This window comes from Idiotropiscis lumnitzeri, chromosome 19 (genome assembly GCF_059441095.1).
Source record: "Idiotropiscis lumnitzeri isolate Australia: NSW breed Sydney's pygmy pipehorse chromosome 19, RoL_Ilum_1.0, whole genome shotgun sequence".
Lineage (NCBI taxonomy): Eukaryota > Metazoa > Chordata > Actinopteri > Syngnathiformes > Syngnathidae > Idiotropiscis > Idiotropiscis lumnitzeri.
In genome coordinates this window covers 1,552,628-1,578,469 of record NC_142409.1, presented here as the reverse complement: position 1 = coordinate 1,578,469, position 25,842 = coordinate 1,552,628, and the positions used below count along the sequence as shown (strand labels likewise).

General features: G+C 44.5%; 1 protein-coding gene across 13 annotated transcripts in view; it reads right to left on the bottom strand.

The window, feature by feature from the left end:
* Positions 1-4,477: 4,477 nt before the first annotated feature.
* The window catches only part of trdmt1 (tRNA aspartic acid methyltransferase 1), a 173,099-nt gene continuing 151,734 nt past the window's right edge, over positions 4,478-25,842 (bottom strand). For 5 of the 13 annotated variants that reach the window (XM_088282925.1, XM_088282914.1, XM_088282926.1 and 2 more), the window contains 4 exons: positions 18,938-24,128; positions 18,500-18,868; positions 5,478-7,905; positions 4,478-5,373 (listed from right to left, as the gene is read on the bottom strand). In XM_088282925.1, coding sequence (XP_088139051.1) covers positions 24,022-24,128 — 107 coding nt within the window. In that variant the 3' untranslated portion in view covers positions 4,478-5,373; positions 5,478-7,905; positions 18,500-18,868; positions 18,938-24,021. The remainder of the gene's footprint in view (positions 5,374-5,477; positions 7,906-18,499; positions 18,869-18,937; positions 24,129-25,842) is intronic. The other 8 variants (XM_088282920.1, XM_088282921.1, XM_088282919.1 and 5 more) reach the window with 8 other exon arrangements.

Here is a 25,842-nt window from a genome sequence, read left to right as displayed (position 1 = left end):
ACTAAAACCTTTTTGAGTTTTGGTCTAATAAATTTACAAAAACTAGACAAACCTTTTTTTTTTTTTGCGTTTCCGTCCCCTCAAACCGACTAAAACCTTTTTGAGTTTTTGTCGACTAAAACCGACTAAATTTTATTTTCCTCCAAATGACTAAGACTAAGACTAAATCTAAAATGCCTGCCAAAAACAACACTGCTCTTTAGGAAAGGCAGAGGGAAAAATGTTTGATAATAGTTTGGATTGCATTCTTTTGCCCAGTTCACATACCGGCCTGGCATCAGTGTGGATGCTGCCATCATCTACCTGCCCCACACTTCATTCTCCCACCCGGAGAAGGAGGGGAGCACTGTGAGGATCATGTTCAGTGCTTTCAACACCATCCAGCCCACCCTATTGGGAGACATGCGGGAGCAGGCGGGAGTGGCCCACCACCTCATCACATGGATCTACGACTACCTCACAAACCGGCCACAGTACGTAAGAACACGGGACTGTTTGTATGATGTGCTCCTCTGCACCACGGGAGTGCCGCAGGGAACTGTTCTGGCTCCCTTCCTGTTCACCCTGTACACCTCGGATTACAATTACAATTCCCCTACCTGTCACCTGCAGAAGTTCTCTGATGACTCTGCGATTGTCAGCCTCATCACTGACGGAGACGATTGTGGACTAGTGTCAACAGAACCGCCTCCAAAACTACGCTGGGAAATCCAAAGAGCTTGTGGTGGATTTCTGCAAGCGTAGGCACTCTCCACCTGAACCAGTGAATAGAGAGGGAACAGACATTGAGAGGGTCTCAACTTACAAGTACCTGGGTGTTCATCTGAACGATAAACTGGACTGGAGCGACAACACAGACGCTCTCTATAGGAAGGATCAGAGCAGACTCTTCCTATTCAGGAGGCTGAGGTCCTGTGGTGTTCAGGGGACACTCCTCGGGAACTTCTATGACTTGGTGGTTTCATCTGTCATTTTCTATGGAGTGGTCTCCTGGGCAGGAGAGGCATCTCGGGCCGGGACAAAAAGAGGCTGGACAAACTGGTGAGGAGGGCCAGCTCTGTCCTGGGCTGCTCCCTGGACTCTGTGGACACAGCGGGGGGGCAGGAGGATGACGGCGAAACTGTCATCAATGCTGGACAACCCAGCCCATCTCCTCAATGACACTCTTACATCCCTCGACATCTCCTTCAGTGATAGACTGTTACACCCTCGCTGTACCAAAGAGAGATTTCGCCGCTCCTTCCTGCCGGCTGCTGTCAGACTTTTTAACAAGAACATTGGCTCAAGCCTACAAACGGGCGGGCATTAGTGCAATTGTGCAGTCCTAGCATGCAATACACACTACTACTGTACTTTATCCAATGGTCTACTTAAATATTGACCAATGCTGTATTTTGGTTATCATTGCTGTCATCTTATCATTGCAGTATTCTTATCATTGCAGTATTTCTATAATTGCAGTACTTTTAACATTGCAGTATTCTTATCATTACAGTACTTTTTATCATTGCAGTACTTTTATCATTGCAGTATTCTTATCATTGCAGCATTTTTATTTATTTCCCCTCTGTACCAAGGACAGACATTAGGAGTGTTTCCTTACACTTGTATATGTTGTGGGATGTAAGTGTGTATATACATGGGGATTTGTGTATATACGTATATACTGTGTATATTCCCATGCTTCCTATGAATGTCTGTTGCTAATGTTATACATTAATGGCTACATTATGCCGCCGCCTCTGTGTGATCTATATCTTTGCTGCTGTAACAACAAATTTCCCCATTGTGGGACTATTAAAGGACATCTTTATCTTTATGGGAGATCCTTTGGACAATTTGTCCGCATTTTGCTGTGTGGCAGGTCCAGGCTGAGATCAAGAGGAAGTGGCGGCGATGGCACCTGCAGCGCTACAGGGGTTCTGACTCCACTAAGTACCAGCACTCGTCCATTGGCAGCAGCAACAACTTCAGCACACAGATCAGCATGCTGACACGCTGCAGTCCCAAAACACGGCGTGTCTCTTCCTCCTGCCACGACGACCTGTCCAGTATATGACTCAAAATGTCCTACCGTCTGTGACAGAAGTGAATAAAATACATTCCTGCTCTTTTATACAAGGGATTCAAAGATCATTTCCTCACCTCAATAAATAAAGCATTCTTCTTTTTCTAGAACTGCCCTTTACTGCACGATCACCAGTCTGAAGAGAATGAATGTAATAACTAAAAAGCTATGACAGCGTCGTCATTTGTTGCATGGCAGCAACAAATCAACCCAATAAAAAAATATAAATATGCAAGATGTTTTTTAAAATGTCAACAAGGGGTTGATTAGATTTTTTTAACCATACACGTAATCACTCTCGCTTGTTTTCACTGCAACTTCATGCTGAGGGTTCCTCCGTCCCACGCAGCAAATAAAGGTCAGGGAGTGAAAGTCAAAATTAAGGTAAATATTCCGATGAAGAAATCAAAGCAAGTGGTCTCTTGTTGTTGCCCCCAAGCGCAGTAAAAATTTGGCAGCATGCCAGCCGATTTTCAGTTATTTTCATGGCAACTTGGGGCAGTGGGTTCTTCTGTCTGATGCAGAGGACGAACAGCACAGTCAAAGTCAAATTTGGGCACTATTTGCAGACAGAGTAAACAGATTGTCGACTTCAGTTCAACGACAACATGAGACAGAGGTCTTGACTGCCAGACAAAGCAGGCATGCGTGAGAATTTCTTCATTTGAATGATGAATCATTGTGAAGCTTGAAGCGAAGATGGACAACACGGTAAACCGCCTAGATGATGCCGATGCCACTACAATGGCACGTGTTGCTTGCCAGACGGAGGCTAAAACACGCATTTCTCGCTTATAGTATGTTATGGTTCAGATATAAAAGCGACTCGATGCTATGGAGAAAACTAATGAGGATATCTGGGACAAAGTAACTGACATGGAATGTCAACAAAGACAGAAGAACATCAGGCTGCTAAATTTTAATTAGTCAATCAAAGGCAGAGACACACGTGTTTTTCAAGCGATTTAGTCCCCAACTATTGCAGGTACCTGTTCCGTCTGTAGCTATCCAGAGTGCCCATCGGACTTTTGGTATACCTGGAGATAGACGTCCACGCCCAGTTGTGGTGAAACTCCAGCTCTCTTGAGAAGTCTCAATGGTGTTTGTGGCAATGAAAAGCCTTGCCTTCAGCATCAGGGACGTCCAGTGCAAATTACCCGAGACATTCCACCTGATGTCCGGGCTGCAGGGCGAGCCTTCAATACCGTGTGTGCGAAGGTAATCAAAAATAATATACGCTTCAGAATGGCCTATCTTGCTACTCTGACCTTCAAGGCAAATGGCGTACTGAAGACATTCAAAAATCCTAATGAGGCTGAAGCTTTCCTCTCAACCATCCTGTAACTGGTAGAACAGCCTCCATTGTGACAAATAATGTCACTGGTGTTGAGTGAAAATTTGCCCCTAAAGAGGATGATTATGATTATTCGTGTAATATGGGCCAAACTTTCCTTGACATATGGCGACACAGTATATGGACAGTATGAAAATTGATAAGTTTTGAGTGGTAATTAGAGGTTTATGTTTTGTATAATTTTATGTTTAGATTTTTATTTTAATTCACATGGTGTTCAAATAAAGAATAGTATGGTCCAAGGCTCTTTACATAAAATTAATATTAATGTTATGAATATGGTACAAAAAATAAGGGATTAATTTACATAAATTGCAGTAGTGGGTATAATAGACAGTAGACACACAACAATTTGATACAATAGGGATGGATTTTCAAAATATCCTCTTCTCCTCATCCTTTTATCCAACTACTGATAAATAAACACAGATTACAGAGAGAAGTAGGTCCATTATTGACAACATTAGAACCAATATACAGAACTCTGGAGGTAAATCCAGTGTAATATATTCGGATATCGCAGATCATTATCCATTTGTGTTTTTCATTGAACTGGACCAAAAGGCCACTAACTCAGCACCACCAAACTAAAAACGGGGATACTATTTATTGTTCTAAATATCCAAACAATGCAGGTGACTCCCTAATTCAAGCATTTATAGATTATATTAATGAAATGATATGATGAGTGCAAGTTCACTTTCGTGATGTTCATGTTCATGTGGAATTGTTTCTAAATATCCAAAGAATTTTGTACTTAGATTTACTAAAATGTGGGACCTTTCCAAATATCCTAAACAGTTCTCCATGCTATTGAAGAGCGATATCAGTATTTATCAGTATGTATTTAACATGCCCAAAAACATAGATAGAAATACACACTTATGTTACTTTTATATCACATTTAAAACCTAACATAAACCTGTTTCTGAATTCGCACATAGATACATTATGCTCGGAGTCAGTGACCTTGAGCTGACCCCATATGTAACTACTAAGAGTGATATTAAGTATTAAAAATGCGTTTCTCATGGGTACAAACATGGAAATACAAATTTACATTTACATGCATTTACTGTACATTTCTATCACATTCAGATCCTTAAATACACACATTTCAAATTCCATTCAAAGAAATGTCATATGCTGGAGGCCATCACCTATAAATGACCCTGACTGAGACCGCCTCCATGTCTGAAATTAAAGCTTAGACCAGAACAGTACGTTTTTTTTTTTTTCAATTTTTGCACAATTCTTTTGATAATACAAATAAATCATTAATGGAAAGTGCTTTGTAGCAGCTCCAGTTGTTGAGAAATGTGCTATACAAATAAAGTTGTATTGTTCTGTAATAGTTTAACAGCCTCACTAAACAGTTAAGTATGAGCTTTAAAGCTTTTATATATTAGGGCAGCACCACGAAAGCATGTCATGTCATGTCATTTTCCACACCGCTTATCCTGTACAGGGTCGCGGGAGGGTGCTGGAGCCTATCCCAGCTGACTACGGGCGAAAGGCGCACAACACCCTGAACTGGTCGCCAGCCAGTCACAGGGCAGACATAGACACTGTCACTGAGTGGGAACTGAACTCACGCTGCCCGCACACAACTCAGGCGAGTGTACCACTACACCATCAGTGACTTGCACGAAAGCATTGGATCCTTTATAATCAGCTACCACTGTACAATTCAAGTTGGAACTACATCCCAGAAAAATTGACATATTTCTGCCTCCTTATGCATTTTTATTTGGTCCAGTTGAGTTATGTCATTGAATTCACACTTAAATGCAATAGACTGACGATTAATACAGTTATTAATAAATTACATGTATTCACATCGTTATGTGATTTAAAAAATAATCATCATTATCATGGCAGCCTCGTAGAATGAGGATCAGTCCTCCTCATCTGTTCGTTGACTTTCCTTTTGATATCTCCGTCTGTGTGCCTGTTGGTGAGAGTACAAGGTGTGAGTGGAAAGGTCGAGGACAGTCTGGACACGGAATTGTCGGAGGTGGACGGGGTAACAAGAGGCGTTGGTGTTTTTGTCACCTTTTTTCCTCAGCTGCTCGTGCCCGGCCTTCTTCAAACTTTATGACACCATTGGCTATTGTGTCTCTCCATTCTGCGCGGTCTGCATCCAGAGCCCCCCAGTTGTCCACGGGAATCTTGCTCTTTAGGAGTAGCTGTTTGAACTGGTCTTTCAGCCGCCTCTTTGGGCCCCCTACCAGTCTAGAGCCATGATCCAGTGCACAAAATAACATCTGTTTGGGCAGGGAGGAGTCTTTCCTGCGACATAAATGCCCAAAGAAGCGCAGCTGGTTCTTGGAGATGATCTTCTATGCTTGGGAGGCCGGCACGGGTTAGTACGTCGTTGTTGGTGATGCATGCTTTCCAGTCAATTCCCAGGATTGCCCGCAGCTTTTGCTGATGAAATCTCTCCAAGGTCCTGATGTTTTGATGAGAGGCCAGCTCTCCGACCCGTAGGTAAGGGTTGGAATCACAACAGCTCTGTAGACATTAATCTTGGTCTGTGCTGACAAAGCATTTTCTGAGAACACACGGTGATAAAGCTTACCAAAGGCTTGATGGGCAAGGCGAATCCGGTTGTTTATATCTTCGCTTGGATCATTGGTGTTATTGACCATAGACCCGAGATAGCAAAATCTGGGGACCTGTTCGACTGTATCGCCGTGGATGGATATGTCAAAAGGATGGAGATGGTGGGCAGGATGGGATTGAGCCAGGACTTTTGTTTTTCCAACATTGACTTCCAGGCCTGCACTCTCATATGCTTCCACAAAGGCGTTAGTAGACTCCTGTAGCTCAGCGGGAGAGGAGGCTGGGACACAGCAGTCGTCAGCGTACTGGAGTTCTGAGACACTCACACGAAAAAATAAACGTCACCACTCTATGACAAAAAGCTACAGAATAGTTAGAGTATTTTCCTGTCATCAGTAACTGCATAAACTCCTCACAAATGTCACATGCATGGGCAGACTGCTGGGTTGTTTAAAGAAATGAGTGACTATCAGGTGCTTTAGTTTTTCAACATGAGACTGTCGCTGTTCTGCTGTTCTTTTGGTATCCATTGTATATGGTATATGTGTTTTAATGTGTGTTCTAATTTCCCGCTAATTTACATTACACCAGGTGGAAAGCGCTTTGTTGGATCTCCAGCTGTTGTGAAATGCGCTATATAAATAAAGTTGTATTGTATTGTATTGTATTGGGGTGGCCCGGTGGAGACTGGTTGGCCACACAGTGCGCAGGTTGTGGATTCGATTTTTGCATGTTCTCCGTGCCTGTGCATGGTAGGTTGATTGGGCACTCTAAATTTCCCCGAGGTGTGAGTGAGAGCATGCATGATTGTTCATTTTTGTGTGCCCTGCGATTGGCTGGCAACCAGTTCAGGGTGCCGATGGCAGCTGGGATAGCCTCCAGCACCCCCGCGACTAGTGTTGTTCCGATACCGATACCTGTATCGGTATCTGTGCCGATACTGCCTTAAAACACTGGTATCGGATCGGTGAGTTACCAACCAGTATGGTCTTGATACCAGCTATCGACATTTCAAATGCTCCAAATTATATTTTTTAATAAATTTAGCTTTGTTGTGGGACAATGATTATATTGACATAATCTGACGTATTAGCACGAAATGTAAAAAGATTTGGAGGTTTAAAAAATGCATTTCCATATATACAATTACAAATAAATAATTTTCAAATTTCAATCAAATGTAATCTTATGACCCAGTGTACATGAAAAAGAAAACCATAAATTGATCAGAGCTTGTATGTTGTGATGGTGTTAGGTGGTCATGTTGAAGATTTGAGCCTTTGTGCCCACGGTGAATGAATAATTTTACATCCAAGTTAGTATGCAATTCTTTAGAATTACAAGCAAAGTTGTGCTTATATTTTGATTTTTTTAAAGTCTCAGTACAGTATCGGTATCAGCCGATACTGGGCAGCCAGTTAGCGTATCGGTATCGGGGCACAAAAAGTGGTATTGGAACAACACTACCCACAACCCCCGTGAGAAGCGGTTCAGATGATGGATGGATTTATTGGCAAGTATTGTATTTTTACATGATAAATATCACATTTTTACATGATAAGTTTCACATTTTTAAATGATAATTATCACATTTTGACATGATCATTTTCACGTTTTTTTACATATAATTTTCAAGTTTTTACAGATTAGTTTCACATTTTTACATAAGTATCACGTTTTACGTGATCATTTTCATCTTGTACATAAGTCACATTTTACATGACAATCATGTTTTTACATGATAAGTTTCGTGTGTTTTGTTTTCTAGTATGGCAGCAATACACGTTCGCAATTATATACCAAAAAATAAAAATGAAATATGAATGCCATTTCCACAAAATAAAAATCATTTACATTTGTGAATAAAATATTGTGGTATAGAACCGCTAGGGAGCAGACTAAGCTAGGATGTTGGTTGCTGCAAGGAAACAAAAAAGAAAGGATTCGTTATAACACTACAAGAGTGAGCGGTGGTTTCTTCCTTTTAGAAACCGAACCCAACACAACAAATATTAATCGTAATAAACCTACAACACAGTACATTAACACCGTGCAATAACTGTATATAAAAACTAAATAAATGCAAACGCTATATAAAATCCTTTTACAGTGTATTGTACAAGTGAAGAATTTGCAAAACAATGTACAAGGGTTTGTATTGACCTCTAGTGGTGCTTTATGTTAAAAGCATCAACACGAGTGATACAACTAGTACTTAACCACAGCACTCCAGCTTCAGGTCAACTTAGCTTGTTTATGTTTCAGCAACTCCATCTCTGACGTCATCGTTTGACAGCTGTCTGGACGCCAAATTGTTTACGCGAATCGTGAAAGGGTTCAAAGGTGTCCGAGTCAATCACAACGTGCGCATGCGCAACTTCTTTGCACCGCGGCAGTTAGTCAAATGAGCTCAGCAGCGCAAGCAAGTTGCACAGACTCTGTAAACAAGAAAAATCATGAAATCATCATCGTTTATGTTACTGTTATGTACGGGCATACACAGGGACAGCCCCGTGAAAAGGGTTAGGGAGAGTGGACCCCGGAAGTAGGCGTGTGTGGTGATGTGGCGCTGTTGTGGCCCGCGACGGAAATAAACGAGTTGATCATCACGTCGTAGTCTGGGAGTTATTCCTACATAACATTGGCAACGAGGATTATGGATTCCCTTCTAGCACCTCTTTCCCCGTTTCTCGCCCTCCCGGGAGACCCGCCAATTCCATGGGTACGTTGGCTGGAGTCTTTTGAAACGTTCATAACGGCCGCCGGGCTTTCAGACGCTAGTGACACTCGGAGGAAAGCCCTTCTGATTCACTTGCTCGGTAGCGAAGGACAGCGGATTTTTCGAACTCTCGGTGCCGCGCCTACATACGACAACTGTGTCAAGCTGCTAAAGGACCATTTTTCGGCCCCTCAGAATGTCATGCTACGGCGAATTGTTTTCCGCCAACGGAAGCAGCAGGCAGGCGAATCCGTTCATCACTACGTGGCTGATTTAGAAGGGCTAGCCAGCCTGTGTAAATTTGGTGTGCTGGAAGACGAGCTGATACGCGATCAGCTAGCTGAACACACTAATAACCCGAAGCTCAGGGAGAAGCTGCTAACGATGCCAGATGACCTTACTCTGTCCAAAGCAGTGGATTTAGCGTTCCACCTGGAGTCAGCAGCAGCTCTGGCAGCTCAGCTGACGCCCGCCTCTAATTCCCTTTTCCCCAAACCAACGCTAGTAGCTCAAACAGTGGCACTGACTATGCTGATGACAACCTGGAAGTGAACTTTACAGCACGCCACGGTGCTACAGCACGCAAAGCCTGTAGTAACTGTGGCTCCCCATCACATCAGAGGGGGGCCCCGAATTGCCCCGCTAAGGGACAGAAGTGTCAACGCTGTGGAAAGCAGAATCATTTCGCCCGCGTCTGTCGCTCTTCCCCTGCGTCAGGTGGCCAATCTACACAACGTGTACTGGGGAGGCCAGCGCCAACGATCATCCATACAGTAGCCACCGAAACCCGATCAGCTAAATGGTGTACAGTGGAGCTGGATGGGTCCTGCCTCCCACTGCTGGTGGATACGGGGGCTTCCAAGTCACTGTTGAACGCTACAACAGTCCGTCGTCTCTTCCCACACTGGACGCTCACTGGTAGCGCCGAGGATCTGTATGGTGTCTCGACAGGGGGCCAATCTCATGGGTTGGGATTTGTTTAGCGAGCTGGGTTTCGCCATCTTGGACAGTGTGGGAGGCACCATCCTTTCTGTCATCTCACCATGGCGCCAGAACTGGCCAGATCTGTTCAGCGGCGTGGGCTGCCTCACTGCCTTCAACCATCAGCCTCTCCTCAGACCTGGGGTGCGCCCGGTCATTCAGCCCCTGCGCCGACTGCCCCTCGCCCTGCGTGACCAAGTAACTGCCGAGCTGCAGAAACTCTCCGATGCAGGCATTATCGAGCGCATTGATGCCTCTCCCTGGATCTCAAACCTGGTGGTGGCGAAGAGGAAGTCTGGGGGCCTGCGTCCGTGTGTTGACCTCAGAGCGGTGAATAAGGCAGTAGTCCCGGACCCCTACCCGCTACCCACGGTGGAGGAATTAGCAGCACAGTTCTACAACTCGTCCGTCTTCACGAAGCTGGATCTCCGCCAAGGCTACCTGCAGGTCCCGTTACACCCAGACAGCCGCAACCTGACAGCTTTTGTGACACACGATGGGGTGTTCCGCTACACCAGGATGCCCTTCGGCCTCAGCTTAGCCCCGAGCTGCTTTCAAAGAATTATGTCAACGATTTTCGCAGGCATCCCGGGCGTGGTGGTATTCTTGGATGACATCGTGGTCCATGGGGCGACAGCTGCCCTCCACGACGGGCGACTGGCGAGGGTGTTGGATGTCCTCAGCAGTCACGGCCTCACTCTGAACAAAGATAAGTGCACGTTTGCAGCCCCTGTCATCGAGTTTGTTGGGTTCCGGTTGTCCGCCGCGGGCATCAGCCCGCTACAGTCCAATGTGGAGGCCGTCCTGCGCCTGTCAGAGCCGTCGTGTCCAGCCCAACTGTCGTCTTTTCTGGGGATGACGGCGTACTACTTGCGTTTCCTTCCCCGGTACTCTGAGACTACATCGCCGCTGCGCGAGCTCCTGAAACAGGACGCGGTCTGGCAGTGGACTCCGGCCTGCTCCGCTGCTTTCCGCCAACTCAAGACCCAGCTCACCTCACCACCGGTGCTGGCATTCTTTGACCTGGAGAGTCCAACGTTCGTCACATGCGATGCGTCTAACACAGCAGTCGGGGCGGTGCTCTCCCAGGTCCAAGGGGGCACGGAGCGCCCGGTGGCGTTCGCTTCTAGGTCACTCAACACGGCCGAGCAGAAGTACTCAGTGGCCTGCGTCTGGGCATGTGAGCGATGGCATATGCACTTATACGGATGCCATTTCACTCTGAGAACCAACCACCAGGCTCTCACTGCCCTGCTCGCCACATCGGGATCGGGTTGCAAGCCGCTGAGGATCTACCGCTGGTCAGAGAGGCTCCAGCCATACGACTTCACCACTCTGTTCACTCCTGGCAAGGAAAACGTCGTGGAGGACCTGCTCTCTCGCGCCAACTCTATCCCAGCACTTGATACCCCAAACCTCGACCCAAGGTCTGACTCAAGCCGAGACACGAAGGAGTCCGAACTCATTCTCATGCTCCACGGCCCACTCCAGGCCTCTGTCTCCTTGGAGGACCTACAGATAGCGTCAGAGAAGGACCCTGCACTCTCCCAGCTCCGTACTTACATCCGTGAAGGGTGGCCTACGAAGGTCCCGGAGCAGTTGGCACCCTTTCACAGGGTCCGGGATGAGCTGACCTGTTGGAACGGCGTCTGCGTGGCTCGGGGGTTGCGCACAGTTATTCCCAGTGACCTCAGGCTACGTGTTCTGGCCATGGCGCACGAAGGCCATCTGGGGATTGTCAAGGTGAAGTGCCGCTGCAGGGACCTGGTGTGGTGGCCTGGCATAGACTGTGATATAGAAACAATGGTGAAGGACTGCACAGCCTGCCTGGTGAGCGGGAAGACGGGGCCACCGCCCACGCCACCCCTGCAGCCCTTCCAGTGGCCTGCCGCACCATGGGAACACATTCAGCTTGACATCTGCGGCGAGCTTCACGGTGTCCCACACCATCAACGATTCCTCCTCGTGGCATATGACCTCCATTCGAAGTGGCCTGAGGTGGTTGCCACAGGGTCTGTCACAACTCGGGTGGTCATAGACTTTCTCTCATCTGTGTTCTCTCGGTGGGGCCACCCGAACGCTATCACCACGGATAATGGCCCACAGTTCGTTTCGGCGGAGTTTGCCGCCTTCCTGGAGGAGAAAGGGATCAGACACATCCGCACATCTTTTTACCACCCGGAAGCAAACGGCGGGGTCGAGCGTTTGAACCAGTCCTTAAAGAACGGGATCAGGGCCCACCTAGCAGATGGACTGCAGTTTTCAGCTGCGCTGCTCCGCACTCTCCTCCACTACCGCACAACGCCACACCCGACTACCGGCAGTTCCCCAGCGCTCTTGATGATAGGCCAGGAACTACAGCTTCCTCTGAACTGGCTCCGGGCCCCAACGGTCGCCACACCAGGGGCGGCGCCCGGCCGCAGCACCAGAGTCACGGAGATGCAGCGTCAGATGAAACGGCGATTCGATAGGAGACGGAGGGTGAGGACACCTGCACTCACAACGGGGGACTGGGTCCGGATTCGCCGGCCTAACCGAGACCACAAGCTGCTCACATTCTGGTCTGCACCGATGCAAATCGCCATCCAACTCGGGCCAGCCACTTTCAAGCTCACTGATGTGTCACGGTGGCATGCTAGTCGTCTTCGGAAGGTGGCACCGCCCTCGAACGCCGTCGCAGGTTTGGAGGACACAGCATCCATGTTTGAGGACTGTACCTTCCCTGATGAACAGCTGCAGGATGCAGCCGGCCACCCACCTGAACAGCTGGAGGCTTGCCCTGGCCCAAAGGCCCGCCCAACTCGTGTGCGGATGAAGCCGAGGCGTTTGAGTGACTATGTTTGGGCTTAATGCCCGTTTCGAGTATCGCCGGTTGGTGACAGTATATTACTAGTGTTATGACGGTAACCAGCATTGACGTCATCCAGTTCGTGTAAGTTTGATCTTTTGTTACATACGCTCCTCAGTGGTTCTTTCTAAAAGGGGGGTAAATGTTATGTACGGGCATACACGGGGACAGCCTCGTGAAAAGGGTTGGGGAGAGTGGACCCCGGAAGTAGGCGTGTGTGGTGACGTGGCGTTGTTGTGGCCCGCGCCGGAAATAAATGAGTTGATCATCACGTCGTAGTCTAGGAGTTATTCCTACATAACAGTTACCTGCTGAATGTAAGTTTGATTTTGTTTATTTGCTTGTTTTTGTATATTTTGTTTGTATTCCTGATGTTTCTTATTTTTCCTGTATGTCTCAGCTAACATTAGCTGTTGACTGCAGTATTGAACACCACCTGTTATCTTGTCGCAACGCTAATTTATTTATTTATGTTATTTTTTTAACGGAACCTTTATTTGTACTGCAGTTTTGAAAGAAGAGAATGAGAGAACTAAGATTCAACAAGTGGCTGTGCAGCATCTCTGTTGAATTTAGGGCATCAAGATAAAAAAGTGTAACAAAAAACAAGGCAGTTGGAAATCAAGTGCAACAAAGTCGGTAAGTTTGAAACGATAACACTACCAATACCATTTCCATTCTTTAAATTCATAATGTCATAAGTAATCCATTATTTTACTTAGTTTAGTATGATGACCTCTAATTCGATGCAGTATGCGACTGCAGTCAGGCCAGCCTCCACTCGCAAAGACACCACTGTTATTTTTGATACTGTGTATTACGGTAAAGCGCGTGCTGTTGGGCACTTTCAAAATAAAAGGAAACCAACTAACGCAAACACGTCAGTAGTTTTGACTTAAAATAAGGTTATTAAACTTCTCTGTGGACAGGCAAGCATAAGTTCACCAAGGGGGAATTAAAACAGACTCAGAATTGCACCAAGAAATTTTCCAAATTGGGATTGAAAGAGAAATTAATGTTAACTGTGCATTAATGATTGACATTCCAATCCTGATATTAAAAAAATAATTAAGAATTCAGTTGTCCTTATCCCGCAACAAGACCAGTGCTGGGGAACACTTGGTCACCCCAGGTATGCAACCTGTCATGATCCGTCTGTTTGTTGTTACAGCTGAGTGGGCGTTCCCTCCTGCGCTCGTTCCCGTCACATGTCACCTGGCCGGGAGAGACGCGCCCACGAGCCACTCAGCTGAATCACATTCTGTCGTAGATTACGGGCTACTTAAGGCACCGACGCGGACTGGTTATTATTATTAACCAGCGTCGCCCATGCTCATGTTCTGTGTACTAGTTCTCTGCCCTGTTTTTCCCGTGTGTAGTCTATTGCGTTTTTGTGTTTACTTAGTCCAGCTACTCCTCGGCTCGCCTTTTGTTCTTGTTTCGTTGTTTGGATTCTTCCTTATCCTTTGGTGGTAAGCAATTCTCCGTTATTCGTGTTCCTTGCATTTGCAAGCGCCTTCTGTTAACTCGTTATTCCTTTCCTGGTGTGAGTGTCTCCGCCAGCGTTTTTCGTTCTCGTCCCCCGCGATGATTGTAATTATAGATATCCTATTGCCATTTATACTCCCTAGTTATTCATACTATTATATTCTTGTTAAGTGATTCATAACCTGACGGTCATAATAAATATCTTGGCAACCTCATTTTTTCGTGTCAGCGTTTTTGAAGAGTCCACCCTCCGTTTTCCAGCCACGGCTGGGAAACGATCGTGACACAACCAAAGTACTTTGATTAAAATATTATATGGCATTTCAAAATAAAAGGCCAACGAAATCTCAATGTTTGACCTTTACACCCGATTTAGAAAAAAAGTCAGTAAAAATTAAGTTTTCGTTATCCCACAAACAGACTACTGCTGAGGCACACTAGGCCACCCCAGGTGTAATCAAAGTACTTTGAATGAAATTTGATATGGCATTTCAAAATAAAAGGCAAAAGAAATCTCTAAATTTGACCATTGCACACGATATAAAAAATAATTAAAAATTAAGTTTTTGTTATCCCGCAACCAGAAGAGCGCTGGGGCACACTAGGCCACCCCAGGTATCCAACCAAAGTACTTTCATCAAAATCTGATTTGGCATTTCAAAATAAAAGGCAAAAGAAATCTCAAAATTTGGCCATTACACACGATTTAAAAAAAAATATTCAAAATTAAGTTTTTGTTTTACCGCAACCAGACCCATGCTGGGGTACACTAGGCCACCCCAGGTATCCAACCAAAGTACTTTCAAAATCTGATGTGGCATTTCAAAATAAAAGGCAAAAGAAATCTCTAAAATTGACCATTACACCCGATTATGAAAAATCATTAAAAATTCAGTTTTCTTTATCCCGCAACCAGACTACTGCTGGAGCACACTCAGCCACCCTGAGTATCCAACCAAAGTACTTTGAATGAAATCTGATACGGCATTTTAAAATAAAATGCATAAGAAATCTCAAAATTTCCCACAATTTTGAAAAATCATTAAAAAATAAGTTTTTACTATCCCTTTTTCTTATACATAATCTTGCACTACATTGTTTTAGTGCAGTGTGTTTGATTTATTTTTTTTCTTTGAATAGATCCAGTGTGACAAATGTCAAAGGTGGTACCATGAGCACTGCTCATTGAGCTGTGCCTTGGAATGAACTCACAAGAACTGATAAAGGCCCGAACTGAAAAATGGTCTTGCTGTTTATGTCATCTGTGACGTCAAGGAGACCTCTGCCGTATTTTTGTCAGTTTCTGTATATCTATCTATCATCTATCTATCTACACAACATATATTATATATATATATATATATACATATATATTCATATATACATATACATATTCATATATACATATACATATGCATATATATATATATATACATATGCATATATATATATATACATATATATATATATATATATACATATGCATATATATATACATATACATACAGTGAACCCCCGCTACTTCGCGGTTCACCTTTCGCGGGTTCAGTGCTTCGCGGGTCTAAAAAATATTCGGGGGCATTGTAGTTTTGCCGAGCGGCACGACGGGACGCTGGAGCGGTTAGACGGCTGGCGTGCGCCGAAGAAGAGCGTGGGCGAAGAGGAGAGTGGACGAAGAAGAGCACGTTCCCCCGGGCAAGATCGGGGGCGATGTTTCGCGCGGTTCGGACCGTACCAGAGCTCCGGAGGAGGCCGGCCGGCGTGCGTGGCAGTTACGCCGAATAGGAGCACCTTCCCCGGGCACGGGCGGTGTCAAGCGGCCCCTAAGTTTAACCGAATGGAAGCTCCGGAGGAGGAGTGCATGCTCGCGTCACAGTTAAGCCGAAGAGGAGCACCTTCCCCGGGCACGGGCGGGGCGAAATGAAACCGAGTTCAACCGAACGGAGACACGCTTCGGGGGAGCAGGTCCGGCGTGCGTGATAATTAAGCCGAAGAGGAGCACCTCTTCCGCCCGGGCACGAGCGGAGCGCGAGGCTGTCAGTTATGAATGAATAAATAAATAAATGAAGAATGCCACCTTTCATTTCACTGTCATGATCCGTGCCTGTCATGCCGCGTGTGTTTTTGTTTTTTCAGCTGTGTGGGCGTTCCTCCAACGATCGTCTCCCGCCATGCCGTCAGCTGCTGCGAGACGCGCCCACCAGCCCCGCACCGGATTCCCATTCACTCACTGATTACACTCACTATATAATCCACCTACACTGACTACTTGGCGTCGGATTGTTATCCTACTTGCTCATCATGCTCACGTACTTCGATCGTTATCTTGTTCAAGTGTTGTTCGGCTCGTTTTCTGTCGATGATTGGTCTCCTCTTATCCTTCCGTGGTAAGCAATCTTTGTTACTCATTCCTTGCCTTTTGCAAGTGCTTTTCGTTCTATAGTTATTCCCTTTTCCTGGTGCGAGTGTTCCACCAGCGCTTTACGTTCTTTCCGCCGATAGATTGGTATTATATATATTATAGCCTGTTAGAATAATATTAAGAGGTTATTATACATTTGCCGTGATGCAGCTTATTTTAATATGTAGCGCATATAACATGTTGCAGTTTAATAGAGTGAACTATGCTGAGTGTTTACAGTGTGAGGGGTGATACAGGGAAACACCTCTACTGCAGAGAGGTGTCTGCAATTGGCAGGGCGGTGGCACTTCTTCAGAAGTGAGGATGAAGTAAACAACATCGTGAGGAGCCCTGATAGAAAAGTTGGCATCGAAGTCAGAAGCAAACAACATCGTGCTGGGTCCTGATAGAAGATGTTGACGTCAAAGTCAGCTGCGACCCATGGCGGCACGCCAATGATAAACCGGACTAAACCAGCTTTTGAGAAGACGAACTGTACCACCCTTGAGTGTAATCTGATTTCTTGAAGTGTAATCTGATTCCCCGATGTTATAAAAGGGAATGTGTGAAAAGCATCGAGGAACAGAGGGGAGATAAAGTTGTCAAATAAACTTTGTTAACCTTTCTGTCTCCACTTGAGCTGCGTGTCCCTCTCCTTTTAGCTTACGAACACTATATGTCAAATTGGCGCACCTGACATAGCCGATAGACCCTCATAGTCCTAGATTGTAATTGGATACTGACTATATTGTGATTATAATAAATATCTTTGTATCACCACCTTTTTTCCCGGGTCTGCGTTTGTAGAGTCCTGTTCAATCCTCCAGCTCTGCTGGAGGATCATAACATTCACAGGGCACACCGGACGGCGTACCAGCAGGTAAAAGTCGAAGTAATTAAATGAATACAAAAAGAAGTAATTGAATAAATACAAAAATAATGGCTGGGAAATAAAAAAATAATAAGTTTTAATAATAATTTGTTTTTTTTTTGTTATAACATGAATTTCACTCTCTCTCTCTCTCTCTTTACCCGTATATATATATAAATATATATATATATATTTTTTTTAAGCATTTTTGAAGGTGCGCCGCTACTTCGCGGATTTTCAGTTTTCGCGGGTGGTCTCTGTCCCCATTAACCGCGATAACCGGGGGTTCACTGTATATATATACATATGTATACATATACATATATATATATATATATATATATATATATATACATTTACATATATATGCATATACATATATACATATTCATATATACATATACATATATATATATACATATGGCCTAGTGTGCCTCAACAGTAGTCTGGTTGCGAGATAACGAAAACTACCTTTTTAATGATTTTTCGAAATCGGGTATAAGGGTAAAATCTTTAGATTTTTTTTAACTTTTATTTTGAAATACCACATCAGATTTTGATGAAAGTACTTTGGTTGGATAGTTGGGGTGGGCTAGTGTGCCCCAGCGCTCATCTGGTTGCGGGATAACAAAAACTTAATTTTTAATGATATTTCAGAAGTACATTATGATCGATAGATGCATTTTTACTCCTGTGAGTGATTTTAATTTTATTAATTTATTACTTGAATTAAAAATATTGGTACATTTACAAATACAGCGTTCCAATACAGCTCTTGTACACAGTGCAATAATTAAAAGCTATTTAACAAGAAAATACATAAATAAAATAATAATTTTTAAAAAAGGCCACTGTACCAGTGATTCCACATAGGTGATTCGAAAGCAGCTCGATTATGCAATCCTGAGAAGCATTCAAGCGACATGCTTCCTCAACAGTTAATGTTGCTGGTGACACTATCAGTTGAACATTTTCACCACATTGCAGTTATTGCTGTTTTGATGTTTCAGAGAATATTACAGATTCAATATGTTAATTTCTCATCTAGCTTTCCATTTGATATTTTTATCCTCAGAAAAAGGTCTTTGGAGTGCCATTGGAGTGCTTGCCTTGCTACCAGATGGAGTATGGAATTGAATTCTAGGTCAGTGAATGCGCTAATTTCTATGAATGTCAAATTGCAAGTATTAAACAAATCACTCACTGGACTTCTAGGTTTCTTGTGGATGCATGCAGGAAGTTGCTGCTCCATGTCGACACAGGGGGCCTCTGCTCTGTTGTTCACCTGAAAGCGCTACAGGTGAGTGATTGGTGAACTTGCTCTCACTATGTGACCTTGATCCTTTGAAAGGGCTTTCCAACATTAAGATTTGTTGCATATATTCAAAAACATTTGGATGCGGTTGAGGAGTGCCTAGTAGCCGCGCTTCCCTGCAACTTGGCTAGCACGGGGAAGTCGATCTTCAGGAAGTTGCCAGAACCTGCTGCTACCCACCAGGATGCAGGAGGCCTTCCTGAAGGCCCAGGAGCTTTCCACCAAGGAGGACTGCACCTCCGCTTTCTTGCATCCTGCCTGACAGAAACCTGAGTGTCATGCGTTACTTCACTGACTTCCTCCAAAAAGTGTCCAAGACGTACTTACATTTTTTTTTTGCGCTGACTCAGGACAAACTTTATTTCTCAGTTTGCTATTTATTCCCCGCCATCTGGGTTTGATTCCAGGAGCGCAAAGAATAAGATGGACTGCATTAACTTGCTTGTCATTAGTCTTGGCTCCCGCCCTCCTCCAGTCTGGAGAAGGTAAAGCAAAGCTGAACGTCAAGAGAGAGAAACGCCTCCAACTGGAGAGGGCTGTCGTTCACTGCTTCATAAAGAACGCCCACAACTTTGGTAATACTGCTGACAACTCAGCTGCGAGTCTTCTCAGCCCCAGTCTTGTTCAGTTCTAATTTCTTTGCTTTGCCTGCGTTTTACAAGTAAGCTGCCACAAATTCCAGAAGCGCTTTCTGCCCCGACTGTGAGTCGGCAGTGCCCAATGAGTTTGTGGAGCTTGACCTAAAATCAGAAATGAAGAGGGGGGACGAAGATGGTTTCATGGGTAAGGGAATCATGAATTACACTCCAAAATGATGAAAGTTGAAGTAAAGTACAAGTAAATTCACTCACTATGACATTTGTTACAGTATTTTTTAATACAGTTTTTTTTAAATTAATACCAGAAAATGTTTTTCATCTCTGCAAAAGACCAGATAATTGTTTTCAAATAAATGGCTAAAACATTTGAATGAAGTGTGAAATATTTGCATTAAACTCAGTCATTAGTTTTACTCACATCAATACCAAAGAGATCTTGCACCCAATCTCGGGTTCTTGTTTTGTGTTACTGTCATGGTCCGTTCCTGTCATGCCATGTTGTTTTGTGTTTTCCCAGCTGAGTGGGGGCGTTTCCTCCAGCGCTCGTTCCCGGTTCATGTCGTCATGGCTGAAGAGACGCGCCCACCAGCCACGCACCTGTCACTCGTCAACTCACTAATTACTGCACTATTTAAACTCCCTATGCTGACTACTCAGCGTCGGAATATTCTCCTTCCTTGCTCATGTTCATGTTCCAAGTGGTGAATTCTAGACGTCTTATTGCATTCTACGTATCGTGTTTTCGTTCGTTGTATTTCCGTTTTCAGTTAGTGATTATCTCGTTGAGCTCGCTCGCCAATTGGTCTTCCTTGCCCTTCTGTGGTAAGCGATTTACATTCATTGTGTTCCTTGCCTTTTGCAAGCGCTTTTTGTTCTCGTCGTTATTTCCCTGGTGTGAGTTTTTCCACCAGCGCTTTTTGTTGAACTTTGTCGGTATTGCCTTTTGGTTATATGTAGATATATAGTGTTCCTGTTTTGCTTCGTTTGTAATAATAAATACCTTTGTTAAATTCAATCTCTCTGTGTCTGCGTTTGAAGAGTACCGCTCCTATTTTCCAGCGGTTCTGGAAAATATTCCCAATAGTTACTTTGTTTTAGATAAGGTCAAAACTGCTACGACTACCATAACAGCGAAGCAGCGGCATTGCTACACATGCAATCCAGAGTAGCAGACCGGGTTCTGTCGCCCAAAGAGATTTCCTTTTCAGTCATGATAAAATTCCTACCGTTGCCAGGCGATCATAACCACTCTGAGTCTACATCTGTACCACTTCACCCTCAGTGAGTGTGCGAAGGGCTTTGCTGGTTTTGTCATACCACAACTTCTGACTTCCTGAGGAGTTGAGCTTTAACAGTGTTATTGTCTTTGACAGTGGGAGTCAGCAGTACCTTGCTGATCGGGAGAATCGAGCGTGTCTGTCTGAAGAGCTGATTGCTGTATCTCGTGCGACATTGAGAATGTTCAAGAAAACGTCTGTTCGATCATGCCTGGACCTTTCTAACAGCCTCTTTTCACTCCATTAGACTGTGGAAATTCCTGGCTGCTGGTGACGTGAATGAAATCCTATGCAGACACAAAGTCCTTGAACCTCTGGCTAGTGAGCTGGGCCCATTGTCCGAAAGCAGAAGGTGTAGACTGCTGTGGACCGAGAAATGTTTCAACTTTGTTATTATAGTGGTGGACGACATGTCACGCAGCAGATCTATTTCAAACCACCCCAAGTATGAATCAACAAGCACTAGGTAGTGCTGGCCATTCTGTGGCGTTGCAAGTCTTGATGTGTTGTCCTGAATTTTTTCAATTACTTTAGCCAGGTTTAGCTCACTCTTGAGCAGCAGGATTTTTCTCACACTCTCATTAAGTATGTCTGTAGGTGCAGATTATGCGTTGCATAGTTATTGCTTGTTTTGGTTAATTGATGAGCCTATTTAAGTAGTAAGTTTCCCTTGCCCCGGCGGGTGTTCCGATCCGAAAAGGAAATCCGATGAAGCTACATATAAAGACAGAAGATTGTGGACAAAATAAATGGGTCGCAGGTTCAACTGGCAAGTCTGTTTCAGACATTCATTCATTTCAACCACACCGCGCGTCAATTACAACCTTCCAGTGAAACATCACAGTGGCTTAACGCTTTGGCGTAGCCTCTACAACGCCTGTGTCCTGTTTGTGTTTCACAAGCTCATCCAGAAGATCTCCAAATTTGCATGTTTTAACTTTGATTCTCAGGTTTGCTGACATAAGCTTCCACAGTCTCACCTTGTTTTTGGTCCACAGTGAAAAACATTCATCTTTCCATGGTGATGTTGGTTTGTGGGTAACAAAGCTCGCTGAATTTTCTTTTAAGGCACTCGGTGTCCTCCCTCGACCACCTCTACGTCGCCCTCTCAAACAGCGGGTGCATACACAAACAAGTGTTCACGTTTAATGGCTTCTGAGCCAGCTAGATTCAGCAGTATGAAGGCTTGTGTACATGGAGGAGGTTAGTCTGAACATGCCGCTATGACCAATATGCCGTACTCCTGCTCAAATCTCCTCCAGTTTTCCGCAATATTACCATCAAGCACCAACGAGTCTGGTTTGCGGAATCCCTCTGCCATATCTCTGTTAATGTTCGCACTTACTACGGGTTAGTTTCCCTCTCACTCACTCTCTTTTTTTTCTCTGTAGTATGCGGCCGGTCGGAGACTTCTGACACCATGTTTTATGTGGTCCTCATAAATGACAGCGATAACGTTTTTAACACCCTTGATCGTGATCCAACAACTTAGTCCGTAGCCTTCTTTTCACGCATGCGCAACTACCACCCTTGAACTTGTATGGTGGCTTGTAAGTGACAAAATGCGGATGAACAATGCGCCTAGTCCTGCACTAGTGATGGGGACTCTGAAACTGACGCTCCGGCGCACGTTTCAAACCTGTAAATAAACACTGTTCCGACGCTCCGTTCAGTCTGTAGAAAAACCGAAGAAATAATTGTTTCATTCTCTAAATGAACTCTAGTAAACCCTGTTACTGTCTCCAACAGGGTAGGGTGTAGGTGGCGTGCGGCGATCTCGACGCTCACTGGTAATTCGATGAGCGAAAGCTCGATGAGCGTAAGTAATTCTCAGCAGCTTTTAGTTTTCAAATTAAGTGTTTTCAGCTAACCTAAGCGTCGTCAGATATACAAATACTTTAATGTATGGTTTTAAAGTAGAATTAGCTCGAGTCACCTTTTTAATGGCAGCCAATTATAGTAACCTAAAAATACTATCAATATAAATGTATACATGTTTTGAAGATAGATAAGTAGACGTGCATATGATTGTGCATTAAGGTTTAATAAAATTCATTCAATGAATTGGACCAATGTCTTGACCAGCATTGGTGTATTTAAGTATAGTGACTGCTGTAAGTCAGAACGTACAACATACATACATATATATATATAGATATATATATATATAAATATATATATACATATATATATATACATATATATATATCATACATAACAAACGTGAAAAAAGTCATAAAACTCTTCTAATTTTAATTTTCTAATTTTGAAGACCCCCTACCCCCAGCGCAACATGAAAAATGTGTACCCACATCTGCCTGTGCTGGCCAAAAAATGCGTATGACCGCAGGCTACATGATGATACAAAATGTGGGGAAGTTGACTGTAAAAAAAGAAACCGTCTAAATCCAAAAACTGCGGAAAAAATAATATTCTTAAATAAAAATCTTTGAAATGCATATACTTTACCTGTGCCATAGTTTTTATTTTTTCGTATGTAGAAATGTTTATACTTTAGTGTGTGAACATATGAGTCGTGGTTTCTTAGCGTAACATTGTTTTACACTTTTGGTTGTGTTGTGTTGTTTATTTTAGACTTTCGGAAAAAATAATAAAATGACATTCTTAGCTCGAAATTAAATAAGGTCTGTTGCTTGATTTTTTAAAATTTTTATTTACTCAAAAACACAATGCACAAAAACATATTTTTTAGTACAAAGATCTTGGTATCCAATCATTGTTTCTGTGTGTGTATACATCCTAATGTTTTACTGTCTAAAAGCCTCTATCGTACTTGACTGCAGTTCTAGTTTTTCAAAACCAGATGTCAGTATCACTGAAGCTTTGAAGCTTCAAACCATTTTGAACGATTGCTTCAAATGGTTCAGTGGTTCATAAAACCTTCATTTGCCCATCACTATTCTACACTCGTGACTACCCACCTCTGGTGTGGGAGGCATTTTTTGAGCATGGATGGTGTTCCGCCATCGTGGCTGAGTATCAAACATGTTTTTTTCAATTTCGTATTCTGCATCATCAGCGCAAGGTGTGCGGGGGGCACAGGAGCCAACCACACAAGGATGTAGCACGATGTCAGTACATTTCAGAGGGTTTCATGCAGGGTAAATTAGTTGATCTTTGGTAAGATTACAACTTTAACAATGTCAGGTCCCTAGAATATAGCAAATGGGACAAAGCCATGGAAGAGATCGCTTTTGCCACTCTCAGCGAAGTACGTAAATCCGTCACCATCTTGAATGGTCACATGATCCCAAACTAGTGACTAACGCAACTTTAAAAGGACATTTGGACGGGTTGAACATTGGCACTTACTTAATAGGTATGTATGTAAAAATGAGCAAGACCACAGAGCAATGTTTAATGTGGGGTTATTTTTAACTGGAAATGTACAGTAATTAAATATTAACACAACACTAACATTAAACCACATTAAAAGAATATGAATTGGGATGTTTTTGGAGCATCAATTGAAATCATATCTCGAAGAGATTTTTTTTTTCCTTTCCATTTCCATTCAACACTTGAAGATCAGCTGGTGAAGCAGGCTCGCCACCACCACAACATTGAGGCTGTTTCCGATAAGTCTGTAACGCTGCTTGGTGGTGATTTGCTCTGGAAAGGCTTAAAAGAAAAGAGATTAAAAAGACGCATACATTATTTCAACATGTATTACTTAACTGCACATAAGGAAATATTTGCTCATTGTGTGTAAAGAAGCTGAGTCAGGGTGTGGATGTGGGGGCGTTTGCTACAGGTTAATTTGAGTGTGAACAAGCAACTACCGATGTGCTGTCATCCATAATCTGCTGCTTATCCGGGGTTGGGTCGCGGCGGCAGCAGCTTCAGCAGGGAAGACCAGATTTCCCTTACCCCAACCACGTCGTCTAGCTCTTCTGGAGGGATCTCCAGGCACCCCCAGGCCAGCCCAACGTGTGGTACTCTGGGCCTCCTGCCGGTAGCATATGCCGAAAACACCTCACCGGGGAGGCGTCCAGGAGTATTCCTCATCAGATGCCCGAGGCACCTCAACTGGCTCCTTTCAACATGGAGGAGCAGCGGCTCTACTCTGAGTCCGTCTTGGATAACAGAGCTTCTCACCCTATATTTAGGGGAGAGCCCGGCCACCCTGCGGAAGAAACTCATTTCAGCCGCATGTATCCAAGATCTTGTTCTCGACCCACAGCTCGTGACCATAGGTGAGGGTAGGAACGTAGATCAACCGGTACCACGACAGACAGATACAGGGTCCACATCATAGCAGATGCTGGACTGATACGTTCGTCGATCTTACGCTCCATCCTACTCTGGGGGGTGGGGTGGGGATGTTATTTTTATTCCTCCCAACAACACCCTTCCAGGTTGCACCATCATTGCCCATGTGAGCATTGAAGTCACCCAGCAGAACAAGGGAGTCTCCAGTGGGGTCGCTCTCCAGTACAGCCTCCAAAAAGGGTGGGTACACTGAACTGCTGTTTGGTGCAGAAGCACTAACAACAGGACATACGCTAAGCCGGGGGGAAATAAGTATGCCCACACCTGTTCACCACCTCCCACCATGGGTAACTCCAGATTGAAAGAGTTTCCCACCCCTCTCAAGAGGAATGGTACAAGAGCCCAAGCTGTGGGTGGGAGTGAGCCCGGCGATATCTATATGGGACAACTCTGCCTTACAAACTAGCTCGGGCACCTTCCCTTCCAGAGAGGTGACATTCCATCTCCCAAGAGCTAGCTTGTGTTGCCGGGAATTGGAGCGCCAAGGTCCCTGCCTCTTGCCGCCGCCCGGCTCACATGGCACCCGGTCCCTTTTACCCCACCCACAGGTGGTGAGCCTATGGGAAGGGGGACCAAGGGTTGCATTTTTGGGCTGAGCCCGGCTGGGCCCCATGGGAGCAGGCCCACCCACCAGCTCGCCAACGAGTCCCACCTCCCGGCAAGGCTCCAGGGAGGGGCCCCCGTGACCTGCGTCTGGGCAAAGGAAAACTCGGTCCAATTATTTTATTCATCATAAGGGGTCTTGTGAGCTGTGCTTAGTCCGCAGCCTCACTTAGGACCTGTTTGCCATGGATGACCCTACCAGGAGCAAAAAGCCCCAGACACCTTAGCTCCTAGGATCATTGGGACATGCAAACCCTTCCAGAACACTAAACTGATTGCTCTGTGCTGTAATAGAGCTAAAACCTTAACAATTCAGTGAACAATTTGAGCTAAACAGTTTAAACCCACATTTCTTTGCCATTCATTTTCTTGTTGTAATACAAAATTACTGTGGTTTTTCCAGTATATTCATCCATTAAAGTAACCATCTGAACTGGTGGCAAAGGGCAGCTTGCTTGAG